The sequence below is a fragment of the Lepidothrix coronata genome, unplaced genomic scaffold (assembly GCF_001604755.1).
Source record: "Lepidothrix coronata isolate B3197 unplaced genomic scaffold, Lepidothrix_coronata-1.0 Scaffold19, whole genome shotgun sequence".
Lineage (NCBI taxonomy): Eukaryota > Metazoa > Chordata > Aves > Passeriformes > Pipridae > Lepidothrix > Lepidothrix coronata.
The window spans coordinates 7079299-7094973 of record NW_016690199.1 but is presented as its reverse complement, the minus strand read 5'-3'; the positions used below and the strand labels follow the sequence as shown (position 1 = coordinate 7094973).

General features: G+C 36.4%; 1 protein-coding gene across 13 annotated transcripts in view; it reads left to right on the top strand.

Annotated features, from left to right (window-relative positions):
- The window catches only part of EML1 (echinoderm microtubule associated protein like 1), a 125104-nt gene that overhangs the window by 97520 nt on the left and 11909 nt on the right, over positions 1-15675 (top strand). For all 13 annotated transcript variants that reach the window (XM_017807580.1, XM_017807577.1, XM_017807576.1 and 10 more), the window contains 9 exons: positions 1675-1824; positions 3335-3404; positions 5871-5981; positions 8238-8333; positions 8870-9004; positions 10614-10713; positions 12848-13002; positions 14170-14295; positions 14560-14691. In XM_017807580.1, coding sequence (XP_017663069.1) covers positions 1675-1824; positions 3335-3404; positions 5871-5981; positions 8238-8333; positions 8870-9004; positions 10614-10713; positions 12848-13002; positions 14170-14295; positions 14560-14691 — 1075 coding nt within the window. The remainder of the gene's footprint in view (positions 1-1674; positions 1825-3334; positions 3405-5870; positions 5982-8237; positions 8334-8869; positions 9005-10613; positions 10714-12847; positions 13003-14169; positions 14296-14559; positions 14692-15675) is intronic.

Here is a 15675-nt window from a genome sequence, read left to right as displayed (position 1 = left end):
TCCCTGAAGTGCCAGCTCACCAAATCCAAGTTGAAGCCACCAAATCCGAGTGTGGGAAACAGTGAGGAGATGCAGGGATCAACCCCAGGAGTTTGCATCTGAGAAAAAAGGCTGATAGAAAGAAACTGAGTGTTTGACAACAGCAGTCATGTGAAGGGTTGAATGCAGCATTGTTCCCCACAGGACAAATAGTAAAGAAAGAAGATTTTCCCTAAAGAATGTAATCTTTCCCTTTTAGTAGCTGTTTTTATGCACTGAGATTTGTTCCTAATGAATGTCTGTGTAATGTTTTTGCTTCACTTTTTTAAGAAGTTCTCCTTTTGCCAACTTCAACTGCTGGTTCGCTATAAATTTGATTATGTGTTCTTGAACTAGGGAAATATTATGTTTGCTTCATTTGGTAATAGTATCTGGCCTTAGAGAGAGAAATAAATTTAAACAAATAAAACATTGTCCAGCAATCTAGAATAGTAACACTAACCTTCACAGACATCTTCAAAATTGACAGTAAATTCTATGTAATTGAAGACATTGATTGTTTCAATGTCTTCAATTTTAATACCTCATCTCTTTAATATTCTTGAAGCAACTTTGCTGAAATGTTTCAATTGAGGAGTCTAAAAGCTCTATCTCTGAATTCACACTTTGATGACTGGGCATGCAGCACTAGTACTATTGTGTTTATTAGAAAAAATCAGCAAGCTGTTTCTTCTAAAATAGGAATTTAAATAAAAGAACTATTGACCTTATGATTTCAACAACTTTAACATGACTATTTTGGTTTGAGTGGGTTATCATTGACTGTAGAGAATAGTGCACAAGTATCTTTTTTATATCGTGTAATTGGGGTTCCATTATCTCTCTATACATTTTTCACAGCCAGTTTCTCCATATTGACATTAGAATGCACTTCTGTTTTGCCAAGATTCTGCTAATGCTGTTTCTTTTTGTTACCACAAAAAAAGGAAAGCCAAAATAGTTGTAGTCCCTAATGACTCTTCAAAAGAATAAAACTACATAATTTGGCTGAATTAACATTCAGTCTAAATGAGATTATTTCTGGATTAATTCCAGTTATTTCATTGAATTAATTTTAGATTCACGTTGATATGACTAGCATCAGAATCTGGGCCACTGCCTTTTAAATACTACAAAAATAAATTGGAACGGATGATGTAACCCTTTTATGGTTTGTATCCGTCTGGCTGGTCATGTCCACAATAATGAAATCAATCAACCTGCACACAGGGTAATGCAATCAATCCTCCTGTAATGCAGGGAGATGTGCTGAATGACTTGTTAGCATTTCCACCAAGTCTAAATTTTTATTTTAATTAGTCAAGCAGTGTAAATAGTAAATACACCTGGGACAAAATTAACATTGCCTTAGTCTGGTATTTAGCAAATTCCAGAGGATACTAAAGGGGTAATATGTCTACAAATTCCTGTATTCTTTACCATGGATTTTCTGTAGGATAAGTATGTTTTAAAGTGTGTAAAATACTTTAACTGTCTACTGTAGTAAGGGAGGGAGTTCTGAAGGTTGTCAAGTGATAAAGCTGTGCTCAAACCAAGAGATGCAGACTACAAGGGCAGAGATTCCATCTTGTTTTTTCTTATTTTTAACGTTCTTCATTGGTAGATAATGTTATTGCAGCTTGACCAACACACTAGCTATGGATATAGGGGTCGGGACTGTCGCAGTAATCTCTATCTTCTTCCAACGGGCGAAACCGTGTATTTCATCGCGTCTGTAGTTGTGTTATTCAATGTTGAAGAGCAACTTCAGAGGCATTACACTGGTCATAATGATGATGTGAAGTGGTAAGTCACCTAATAAGCATTCTTGTTTTCTTCCTAAAACATTATTTGGGATAGATACACTCATTTTCATTACTCTTCTTTTAGGATGATTGAACTTTAACTTCCTCAGAATCTGCTCCTTTCCCTTTTTTACACAGAATTGAATTACTGCCCTTCACAAGAGACTGAGTGCCAGGTAGAGGATCTTTAGGTTCAATCTAACCAACAAAACAGTTGTAATCTCACCTCTGGTCTTCCTGTTAGTCTTCAGGAATGCCTATGCCATGGCAGATAGCCTGTAAACCAGTCCTGGTTTGTCTGCTGCCATGCATGATTGGGCTTCAAAGCGATTTAACTGTGTTGAAGCTTAGAGGATACTAGATATCAGCAAATATCACTTTCATTAGATTGAAATCAGAATAAACATATGGTTTATCTTGATGATATCAGTCTGTTTGCAGAGTGTAGCTGAAAAAGAGCACCTGGATTATCTGATGGGCCCAAATGTATGAAATGAGTTTGGCATCCTTTCTTCAGATGAGGCATTATGAAACACCTGTTTTCCCTCAAAGTCAGAAATAGACCTGACAACTGAATTTGCTTGAATTGTGAGCATGTTTCATGAATTGAATTGTTAGTATCATCTGGTTGTTTTCCAAGGAGATTTTTACCTTGGACCTGTTCCATCTCATTTCTTTCTTTCAAATTTTCTGTCTCTTTAGATATTTCAAAGCTTTCAGTTTTATTTGAAAGAGGATACCTTTCTTCATTTAAAGATGAATTATTGCCACAGTTCATTTTGTAGGGTACTTGGCCTCTAGAACTGCATGCAAAGCAGCTGCAATGTAAAAATAATTTAGAGGATTTTAGGGCAAAAATAGACTGTACTCCAGGCTTTATGAAAAATTTTAGGTTGCTTTTTCTTAGAGGCATTAATTAACATTGATCATAGTTTTTAGAACCTCATTTTTAATTTTTGAATCAAAATTCCCAATTTCTGTATCCTTTCTTACTAAAGGACTTTTTTTACCTTTTGAAAAGCATTAGAGGAAGTTGGTATCTCCCTGTAAAAGTCACTGATTATCTGGTCATACAGTCTGAGAGCATTGTTTGACTGGATACAACTGTTTTCTCTGGAGGACTGTCACTAGACAGCATTTATGGGACTGACCAGATCTCTGCAACCACTGTTTGAAACAGCTGAAGTTCTATAAGTAGCTCAAACTGAAAACTCCTTACACACTGCACTCATTTAAATCTAGGGAAGGTGAATCCTGGGGCTTGTTTGATACATGTTTTGAGGTATTAGGACTTAAGCAAATTGCTGCCTTGTTCATAAGGGAAGAAGAGTTTTTTGAATACAAGAGAATGACAATTGCTTTAACAGTTTTTATATTTTTAAGAAGTTTACATGTATGCTGTGTGCTTTATATGACTAAAACAGGGCTATTTATTACAAGCTCAAGTAATAGTTTGATGAACTAGATAGTAAATGGCTTTAAGTTTGGCCTCTCCTTCTTTTCTTTTTTAGCCTGGCTGTTCATCCTGATAGGATCACTATAGCAACAGGTCAAGTTGCAGGGACATCCAAGGATGGGAAAGTGAGTGACCACTTTGCTGATGTATAGTTGCGTATATTTTATAAGAATATGTTAATAAGAAGATACATACTATATTCTTTTCATGTTGCAGTTAAATTGGTCTTACATTTTCAAACTGAACAGAAGCAAAACTTAATTTTAGAGTGCCTATTGCACTCTATCACAGTCACCCAGTTCCATTATCAAGATTGGTCAGTGGTTTCTTCTCCCATGACTTAGACTGAAGGTAAACTTGGAGCTGGTCTCCGAGAGGTATGGAGGGATAAAGCTACAAAGGAGACCTGAGAGGGCAGATGGATGTGGAGAAAAGGAGGAGATAAAATTGTACAGAATACAACTTAATTTCTGATCACAGCTACCAAACCAAACTGCAAATAAGAATGGCTTTGAGTTGTTTGCTGAAAAAAATAAACTCTTGCTTTTGCCATCATCTAAGCAAGAATATTTTTCTCTTTGTTATTACCTGTGTTATCATAAGCTATCCTTAGCTTTAGGCTAGGAATTTATTTGAACAGAGTAGGATGAACATTGCTCCAAAGAGCTAAGAAAAGTGAGAAAGAATGGGAACAAGCAGAGGCAGGAAAACCATGAGGACAAAGTTACTCAGCAGAGTATGCAGCTGTTGTCACAACCAAACTATTGAAAATTTTTGGTAGATGCCAACAAAGAATTTTAGGATAAAAACCAGATTATCAATATGCTAACTGAGTGTTGTGATTTAACCCCATCTAGCAATTAAGTACAACACAACCACTCACCCAACCTATCCCACCCTCTGTTGGGATGGGGAGGAGGATTGGAAAAAGTGTAAATCCTGTGGTTTGAAATAAGAACAGATGATGATGATAATGATTACTGTTATATTGTAATAAAATAATAATGACAATAATAAAGACAACAAAACAAGAGAAATAACACCCAAGAAAAATAAGTGGGGTGTGATACAGTTGCTCATCACCTGCTGTCCCCCAGCAGTGATTGGCCCTTCCCAGCCAACACCTCCAGTTTATATTCTGGGTATGATGTTCTGTGGTGTGGAATATCCCTTTGGCCAGTTTGGATCAGCTGTCCTGGCCGTGCTCCCTCCCAGCTTCTTGTGCAGCTCCTCACTGGCAGAGCATGGGAAACTGAAAAGTCCTTGACTTAGGGTAAGCACTGCTCAGCAACAACTAAAACTCTGTTATCAACATTATTCTCATACTGAATCCCAAACATAGCTCTCTACCAGCTACTACAAAAAAAATTAACTCTATCCCAGTCAAAATGAGGACAATGAGGAAAACAAAATCCCAGTTATGCAATATAAAGTTTATGTAAAGGTAACTTAGCTGAGTAACATAAACTAATAATTTTTACTGTGTATCAGAGAAGTCTCTGGTGTTTATTTTTTAACTTCATAAATACAATTACCATTGTGTTTGTGAAATAAAATTTAAAGGTCTGATGGCTATGCTTGAGAGGAATGTGCTATATAGGTAAACTTACATCAAAGCCATTTATATAACTGAAGTACTGTTGTGGCCTTGATTTTTTTTTTTTTAATATATATACTTATGTTGAAGGACAGTTTTGCTACTTATGAGCAAGAAAGACTGATGGTTGTCGCTTTTTTTTCTGATATGGTAATAAAGCCTATTCATTTCCGTTCAAATGGATGGGAAAATAAGGGAAATAAAGCATGGCCCTTGTTTTCCTGCAGAGGTTGAAGGTTGATGGTTCTGCGTTGAACTCCTCGCTGTGTTTAAGTTTAAACTCCATCAGCAAGTGCTTCCCGGGGCCGCCCCCTGGTGGATATGGGAGGCAGCGCTGCCGCCGAACCTGCTCCCGGAGCCAAAGGCCGAGGGAAACGAGGGAGGGAGGGAGGGAGGGAGGGAACACCACGGAGCTTTCACAGGGAGTTGATCTTGGGCCAGCATGTACGCCTGGAATTTTATTTACAAAAACCAATCTCATTTTGATTACGGTTGCAAAGAAGAGTCTGAAGATACAATTCTTTTCCCCAGCCATTTTTATGACGTTGAAATTAATTACATTTTAGAAATTTTTAAGCTTCTTTTTGCACTTGCTCTTTGACACTTACCAGAATTATCTCAGTTGGTACAGTTTAAACTGTTCCTGGGCCTGTCAGAAAGTCTCACATCACAAAGTCATCAATAATTTTCACTTCATGAAGAATATCTCAGTGGCCATTAACTTCAGTGAACAAACTGAGATCAGTGAGACCTGATGTGCTGTACACTCTGGACAGCCAGTCCCAGAGATTGGTCCTAGATACAGTAATCAACAAACTGTTTGTAGTGTATCTGTGCTTACACGGGTGACTCTAGAGAAGTTCTGATAATTTTCATACCTTAAATTTTGATAAAATATTTTGGGTTTTTTTCAGACGCATTCTCATTTTTTTAAAACCCTGATGAGTTTTTGCCATCATTGTTTCAGATGATTTTTTTTATGTGTCTTTTATAGCAATTACCACCACACGTGCGTGTCTGGGATTCTGTAACTCTGAATACGCTGCATGTCATCGGAATGGGGTTTTTTGACCGAGCTGTCACTTGCATTGCTTTTTCTAAATCTGTAAGTAAATGAATGGTCATATGAAGACTCTTTGCTGGAAAGGTCTTTGAAGTCTTTCAAATTTAGCTTCCTTGACCAAAACAAACTTCCTGTCTTTACTTTCTGGTTCCTCTCTAGAGAAGGAAGGTTTGCAACCCATTTTTTCCAACAGCTTACGTTGCTATTAAAGTTAGCAATATCTCAGCAGTCTCAGAGATCTATCTTGTGCTTAAAATAAACTGCAATTAATTTCTTCGTGGGCAAGCAGTTACAGAAATACTTGTGTACTTAAAATTTCAGTATCCTTAATTGTCTTGAATCATCTTATTCTGTTTCTTCCCACATGAGAAAGGCACTTTCTCTGCATCTTTTTACCACCTTGCTGTGCCCAAAAAGGATTGATTAAAGACCTTTAAAAAATGGAAGCTCCCATGGGAGAAGCAAAACATTTTACTTGAAAACAACAAAGGCACATGGATAAAGGATTGTAAAGTAGAATCCTGTTGTTGGCCTCTTGGCACCATCCTTAGAATTCTAATCTATCAGAGAGGTAAAAAATTAAAACATATGCTGATACAGGCAGCATTCAAGTCCCATATAAAAACATGAGTTTGAGACCTGACACGTGCAAGTCTCAAAGCTCTCTGTATACCACAGAGTAAGCAGTGTATGTGGTGGTGTCTGGTTTTCTCGAGACCATTTTTAAATAAGAGAGGACTAAATGGTGTATTCCCTTGGCAAAATGTATGTCAGTGAAAGTTTCCACAAACACTTGAAATCCATTGATGACAATGTTTTATAGAAAGTATAAAAGAGAGAAGTGAGTTGGGAGAACTGGTTGGGAATGCAAAGGTGAAAGCTAACGCAGTTCAAGATCACCTTTTGAAGGATAAATAAAAAGGAATAGTGAGCAAATGCTCTGTAAATACCTCCCTGGAGGGATAGAGGTGTTTAATAACAGAAGATTGCTATTAGCATATGCCGGGAGAAAGCAGATGTTTAATGTGTTTGCTTTATGCTGTAATTTCTCTCACAGCTTGGCTTGCTCTGAGCATCCCTTCCCATTTTGTAGCAGTACTGCTTCCTTCAGTCCTGTCTCTGTCCCACCTCTTGAGTTGCCTTGGCACAGCTATTTTTGTAGCTGTGTCTGAGATATGTATGGCGGGCCTGATTCATCAGGGGACAACCAAACAATCTCATATATAAAAAAAATGAAGCAGAGTTTTCTTGGCTTTTCTTTTCCCCACAAAATTGATCTGTTCCCCAAAGAGGCTCTCTCTATGATAGCCCAAACCTTTGGGGTGGCTCAGCTCAAGCAGCAGCAATAAGCAGCTGTGCTGTGGGTGGCAGATGGAGGAGTGTTTGATCTGCTCGATCTGTTCCTGCGAGCTCATCTGCAGTCAAAACTAATGTAAGGAGCAACAGGATACAAAAAATCCTGGGTTGGAAAGCAGTTGGACATTCCTTGATGGTTTGTTCCATTGTACACTCAGCTAGGAAGAACACCAAAGAAATAGTGAAAAATGGTTCAAAAAGTTCCTTCCACATAGGTACTGAAAAAAAAATCTGATGATTACACAGCAGTTCCCATCACTACTGAGACAGATGTTGGTCAGCCCCTCATTCAGGCAGGATCTTGGCTGGAGTTCTTCATCCAGCTTCTGGGTTCACACATCAGAAAAATGGGTGCCAACAAGTGAAGGTCTAGGAAATATGATACATGAAGAAAGAATGAAGGAATTAGGGTAATTAAGATCAGAAAGAGTGATAGAAGGCATAACTATAAAAAAGACACCTGTCAGAAATAAGTTGTTTTCTAATTTCTTACTACGTTCCCTGATTTTCATCCATTTTACCAGTATGAAAAGTAAATTTTTCCCTGTGTCCATATAGATCTGAGAAGAAATAATTGTTTTAAATTGCAAAGAAAGAAACTCAGTATGATTATCAGGAAAAGCTTTCTTAATGAACTAGATAATAATGTATAGTTTTCCTTTGGAATTTCTACTACTGTATGTTTGTAGAGACCTCATTCCTGCCATTTGTCTGCAGTTTGCAAGAGCCCCTTTTCTAGATCCCTTTCTTAGCCCTGTTTTTCAATTATTCTATAAAATATTATATTTTATGGAGATCTATGGATAACTAAAGGTATAACAGGTAAAGTGTAAATATGTATAAATATTTCCACTTACACAGAAGCATTTATTTTGAATTTGCATTTATATGGTCCTCATGTTGGTTGGGTGGTGCATTAATATTTTCCATGTTTTGCTTCAGAATGGAGGAAGTAGCCTGTGCTCCGTGGATGATTCAAATGACCATGTGCTTTCTGTGTGGGACTGGCAGAAAGAAGAAAAGCTGGCAGATGTCAAGGTGTTGCAATAAGATATTTTGTACTACTTGCTTGTATGTAGATCTGGATTTCTTGTCATAAAATGTCTTTCTGTATTTAACTTCATGTGCCTTTTTAACGTTTTTGCTTTATAAAAGACAAAGAAAATGAAGAAAGGGAATATTTTCTCCCTGAGACTATCCTAATAGTTTGTCTTGTTTTAATTTTGCTGTTATTGTAATTCTAAAATTGATTTGAAAATTCTAGGCAGCAATAATAATAGCATAGAATGTAATAATAAGTGCAGAAACAAATGTCTTAAACTAATCTTTTGTGTAGAACTTTTCATTATCTGACGTGATTTTGAAGGATAAATTTGGATCCTAACTTATAAAGTCATGAAATATTTTGACTTCAAAGTGTTCTACCAAAGCATTCCAGACTATGTCAGTAAATTAATAGTTCAGAATTTTTCTTAAATCAGAAGTATCAGTTTATCTAACTAGAGAACCATGTAATAGTTTTGTTTTCTTTGAATTTTAGATTTTGATACAATGTTTTTCTTTTTCCTTCCAAGTGCTCTAATGAGGCTGTATTTGCTGCAGATTTTCACCCTACTGATACAAATATAATAGTTACTTGCGGAAAATCACACCTTTATTTTTGGACACTAGAAGGGAATTCCCTTATTAAAAAGCAAGGATTATTTGAGGTAAAATAAAACATTTCCCTAATTTTATGTTTATAGTAATGTTACAGTCATACAGGTTAAGGGTCAGTAAGGTTTGAGTAAATCAAAACAACTGATCATTATTAAACTTGAAATTTTGCAGAAGCTCAGGTGGCATTCATGTTATGGTAAAACCTCCACATTCGAGTGTTCTAATGAAATTATCATGCTGTTATTCTTTTTCCTATATTCTTTGTAGTACACACCTCCACGCTCCCACCACACCCCCTCTCCCCACAAAATAAAATTGCCTTAAAACCTCTGTGATTACCTCAGGTTAAAAATCCAAACAAAAAGAACAAACAAACAAACAAACAGAAAAACACCAAAAAAAACAAACAAAAAACCCAAACAAAAACAAACCAGAAAAAACCAAAACCAAAACAAAAGACCAAACCAAACCAACAAACAAACAAAAACAAAAGCAGAAACAGAGAGAGTGATATATGCTGGAGGGTTTTTTTATTATTTTGTTAAAGGAAAGATTTGCAAAACCCCATAAAATGTGCATATCAGTCTTCTTCCCTTTTCCTCTGTTCTGCTCAAATACATACATATGTGTAATTCAAATACAGATCGAGCTAACCACTATTTGGAAAATATAATTTTTATTTCAAGATTTGATTTGGTTTTGTTCTTAAATACAGACTAAGGTCTACAGCAGCTGCATGCACAAATGAGGGATGTTTATGTAACTCCAGTAGGGCTTAGGTAGCTGCTTGTGGAGTCATGGCTCACAAGCAGAGCCAAAACAACTTTTTTGCAATCTCAGTTAATATACTTTGTGTGAAATCAGGAGGAGATGCTGAGATGATGCATTTAAATTCTGTTACATTTTATTTTTCCATGCATTTTTAACTCTTAAGCTGCTTGGGTAAATTTGTCCCTCTGTTTTAGCTCTGTTACTCTTGGTGGTTGTTGCAGACAGAGAAGTGTGGTGGCCCTAGTTGAGAATAGTTCTTAGTTTGAGGGAGGAAGAGGTCATACACACAAGTTGTCAACAAGGAATGCAAATAATATCCTTAGATGCTACTACTGAATTTTTTGTTCCCTTATACATTTCATTGTTTTGTTGCTATCACTATCTTGAATGCAGGGTCTCAAAGCAACATTTCCATTACTGAACCCTGAGACTCTTTCACAAGATGATTCCATAAATCTTACACTATAGCCAAACTCTTTAGTGATATTTTTTTTCTCCTAGAAACTTTGGAGTTAAAAATTATAATAATAAAGCTTGTTTGCATCTTAGTCCATTTCTAAATACTTAAAGTATTTGGGATTATGTGGTAGTTGGGGGATTTGGTTTATCTCAGAGCATTCCTGGTCTTGTGTTAAATGTTGACAGGCCTTCTCACTCTGGCCCCAGCTTGCAGTTAAAGATTGTGGGATTGGGCCACCAACCTTCACTGTTGCATTTTTTGCCCTTGCACAGATTAACTGTTTAGACCATAGGAATGTGTTTAACTCCTGTGTACATATTCAAGTAATAATAGAGCTGTATAAGACTAAACTAAATTACTCAAATGCATACAGTTAAAATGAATGGGTTGTGTGTTGCTGTGAGTGTATATTTTTCATAACCACGCAGAAACAAGAGAAGCCAAAGTTTGTCCTGTGTGTGACCTTTTCTGAAAATGGTGATACTATTACAGGAGACTCAAGTGGAAACATTTTGGTATGGGGGAAAGGTAAGAGAAAACTTCACAATTAACTTCAATCTTAATATTAAACACTGTGAAATTTTACAGGAGTGTAGAGGTTCGTTTTAAGAAGAATAAATTTTGTTTTATCTTGAATTCTTTCCTAAGACTAATCCAGCAGATTGTGCCTGAATTCTTTTCTACAAGAACCTAAAGAACATCAGTACCTAACTGCTAGAGCAAAAAATTCTATAGAATGTGTTCCCTATGGTTAAATACTGAATCACAGAGCTATGCCAGCATTTTACTGATGTAAGAAATAGCAGGAAAAATTCTTTTCCTAATGAATGTGATAGAAAGAAACATTATTAATGTAACTGATGATCTCCAGTCTCCTATACTGTCATTCTACTGTTTGCAGAAATTATGCCTATTGACATACACTTTTAAAAAGACAACAAATAGCTCTATTTGTTTTCCTAGGAAGTCAAGTTAAATATATTCAGATCTAATTGAATTCCTCAGCTTTATTTCGAAAGAACAGATGGATAGGAAGAACCTCTTAAAAAAGCACTTTCTAGTAAGAAGAGACTTTTTTTTTTTTAGGTAGTAGAAGGCAGTGCCTGCCGGAGGGCAAACAGCAGCAACATCCTAAACGTTTGCTTAGTGCATGATATGCCATGCATAGGAATAAGGAGAATCCCTTGAAGGAGGCTTTATTAGTAAAGAAAGAAGGGAGATAATTGACAGCTGCTTCTTATTTACTCAGTGCTTTCTCCCAAGATATTCAAAGAGTATAAGACCCCGAAGACAACCCAGTGAATCAGTTACACAGTTGAGCCTTACTGAGCTGTTTTTGCAGTCTTTTTTTTCATCCAAGGACTTTTAGCCAGTTCTCTCCTTGTGCTTTTGACCACTACACTGCTTTTGAGGAAAGGGGCGGATATGGTGTTTGTAAGTCGGCTTCTCTTTTATTTCCCCTTCCCTTTTCCTATGGTAATTTAAAGCAAGACGCAAAACACTTTTCCTTCATTTTAGACATTGCATAGTTCCATCTCCCTGTTCTTTGCTGTTATTTTGGACTGCCAAGAGACAAGGGAGATAGTGGCAGCTGCTGGCACGGCAGAGTCATTGCACCGCTCAGGGGCCAGTTTGCCGTCATACCGGTAGACTGCAAGGAGCCTCTTCTGCCCTTTCTCCCAGGAATGAAAGGGAATTCTTAGTGTGCTCAAGTTCTCCTCACCTTCTGCCAGCTCTTTTGGGTTGGGCAAAAATGTTGTTCTTGTTTTTCTCTCGTAGTACAGTGTACTTTCTGTGTCTTCATTACTTTTGACTCAGAGCTCTATGTTCAAGTGAGGGCTGCTTCTACCAGGTCAGAGTACCCTCAGCAAAAGCTTCTCCTAGTAGACATCAATTGTACCTGACACATTATATCCACAGATGTGGGTGAAAGCAAATGGGATTCATAAAGGAAAAGGCAGTTGTTTCATCCTAGCTTCTATCAGCCCCTCACTTGTGCTATACATCAGGTTAGCCAAGCTTTGATGCAAGGTGCACATTTCAGTAATAGCAATAGTAATAGTAATAATCATCTCTCTGTACTTCATAATAATAATGCTTCATCAAATTAGAGATACTTAATCTAATGTAGTTGGTTCTGAGGCTGTTTTGAGTCTAAGAAAGTACTTGAACAAGCCAAGTTCACCAATAAAGAAGTACAAGGTCTTTTGGAGGGTGATTCAGGACATTCTGCCAGATGTACCAAGATCTGTAGCTTAGTTAGATTTTAGTCCAAGTTCAGTGTCTGGAGGCTGTGGAATGTCCTTGCAGGATGACGAGTGACTGGGTTATGATTTCTTTGTTGATAAGGTATATAGTGCTACTACATCAAATGTGATGTCAAATAATTTGGCTTAAACTCCCATGAAAGGTTTAAATGAACCTATTTTACTTTGAGCTAGACTGAGTGAGTATGTATCCTTTTCATTTTTGAGACGGGGGAATATATCCTAAGATGTACTAATTCAGCCTCTTCTGTGCGTTTGTGTTTTCATCCAGCACTTTTACCATTCTTTAGGTATAATTCTTGAAAGGTAGTAAAGAAATAGAGCAAAAAACCTAGGGGGGAACGAGCTATTAAGCCAGTTATTTCAGTAGTAATGTCTTTTCTCCTTCTGCCCAGGTACCAACAGAATAAGCCATGCAGTTCAAGGGGCACATGAGGGTGGGATATTTGCGCTGTGTATGCTGCGAGATGGCACGTTGGTATCAGGAGGTGGAAAAGACCGAAAGCTGATATCTTGGAATGGAAATTACCAGAAAATTCACAAAACCGAGGTGATGTTGCCTATCTTGAAATTACTCTGCTACTCAAAATGAAATTCTAGCTGTTTTCTAAACATAGCTTTTTTTTAATCATTTTTTTTTTCTTATGGGTATGTATTCTGAGGGAATGCAAACCAGTGTTAAAATGCAATATCATTTGAGCCGTCAGGTCATTCTTGTGATTGACTATTCATTAACATAATATTTCCTTTTAAAGTTCTGTTGTAAGTGGAAAACGAATCTTGTATTCATATCTTTTCATATTGTTTCTTCCTTTCTTTGCAATTAATAATTTAAGGTAATTTTTAACTTCAGAGTATTACAGTATTAAAATATTTTTGTGCTTTCCTCTTTCCCAAAATGATATGATGATTTTGGGGGGGTTTTAGTACTCAGAGTTTTTCATTAATTTCTTGGTTGATGTTGTTGACTTTTGTATATAATTAAAAAAATCTGGAAATTAATCCAATTACTATGTAGGAACTTAAAAGCAGAATTTGTTTGGACAAAACTACGTGATTGTTTACATACTGAGTGTGAGACCAATCAGCATATAAAACTGAGGAAAGGTTTCAACTCTACTACATAATATTAAATGTTGCAAATATATATGCAACTGGAATGGCATGTGAATTTTTGTAATTAACTTTTTAACACAGTACAAGGTGTGCTTGTTGTGCTGTTAATAACTCTGGTGTCCTTCTTTTTCTCTTCTTTGTTCATACTCTGGTATTCCTTGTTATTTTACGCCTTACCTTGAACAGTATATCGGAGATTTGCACTGACTCTTTCAGAACCCAGGCTGCAATTAAAGAAACATTCATTCCGAGAAAGTGCTCTGAGTAGAAATGCTTAGTCTGATATCAGAGCTGCAATTAAGTAGGATTAAGTTAACACAGCATGAAGGAACCTTTTCTGTTTGTTGAAATACTTGGTTTATCTGTACAAATGGAGTGTTCTGTAGATAAGGATGTCTTGTCTTGTAGTGTTATAAAAACAGTTACTGAGCTGATGCAAGTTGTTTTAAAGTTTTGCAAATCAGGCACATATATTCATCTATTTGATTCCTTCTCTGCGCAACATTTATTAAAACACATTTGCTAGGCCATGTGTCTTTAAAATTAGCAACACTTGACAGATTGTCTGACTTACTTGTCCTTTTGTCTGTTATGACCACAGATTCCAGAGCAGTTTGGTCCAATAAGAACAGTAGCAGAGGGAAAAGGAGACGTTGTATTAATAGGAACCACTAGAAACTTCGTCCTACAGGGCACACTATCAGGAGATTTTTTCCCAATTACCCAGGTAAGCTGGGTTGCCTTACAAGAGCATTTCTAGGTGTGTAATAGCAGTAAAGATATTTCTAAAAGTTAAGTTTCATAAATGTGCATCTATTGATTTATTATTACAGTGCCTTTGGCAATAAATAACATTATAAATATGTATCTATCTAGAACTAACTTTTTTTTTTAATGCTTTAATATATAATTTGGTCATTTTAATAGTGTTTTAACATGTTTAGTTTTGATGGTCTGTCCTTCTTGTCAAGAAACATTTTTGCTTGTCTAGGGTCACACTGATGAGCTCTGGGGACTTGCAGTCCATTCCTCTAAACCCCAGTTCTTCACATGTGGACATGACAAACACATTACTCTCTGGGATGCTACCACCCATCATCCTATCTGGGACAAGATTATAGAGGTATAAATTTATTGAACACAGCTCTCCTGTTATAGAAATTCTGTAATTCTTCTCTATATGTAGTATAGTAATTCTGGTTTTTCTTGACATTATTGATTAAAACTATCTTCTTTTTGAAATTGGATGTAAAACTCTTAAAAACAAGAATTTAAAACCCTAGGCTATATGAATCTATGTGCTATATTATATAAAAGTGTACAGTGGTGTTGACATTTATATTTTTTTTACTAGGAAGAGAGCCACAAATATAAATCTGGGCAATATTTATCGTTTAAAAGTAATTCTGTCAGGATTAGTACTACTACCCCTATCTTGAGCATGATAGTCGGAATAAAGAAAGAAAAGAATGTTTTGAGGGTATCGTTATTTCCTGTAATTTATTAGCATTTTTATACGTCTGGTTCACAAATAAACAAATGTTTGGAATTTCCCTTTCTATCTCTGGTGTGAAACTTGGTGTTTAGGTACTGCAGGAGTCCCGAGTGGAGGCTCAGTTTTGAACTGTACTTAGGCACTCTGTGCATCTGCAAACTCCTGATGACTTTGTGGTGACAAGTGATCTTGCTTACTGTATACATCACCAGGAACTGATTTTTAGAGTACATTTTTTGGACACCTGATCAGTCTTCTAATTGTTTATCCATAAGAAGGATTTGCTTATCTTCTAGAGACAGTGCTTTTATCTCTCTGAGATGCCACTATCTCCTTCTTTCAAACATTCTTCTCTTTACATTTTCTTAATAGATGTGTGAGCGTGTTTTTTTGGAGGTACATGTACTGATCATAATAACCAAGTTATTTCTGAATCTTTTTATCTGCCCTCTGTACAGTGGAAAAGTTCAAAAGTTACTACAAGGAAAAGAAAACAGCACCTGGTGTAGATATGTACCAAATACCCAGGTTTGCAAATCAAACTGTAGCTAGTAACTTAGAGACAATCCTCACGTTGCTGACTAAAGTTTTTTCTTTGTCATATAGTAAATA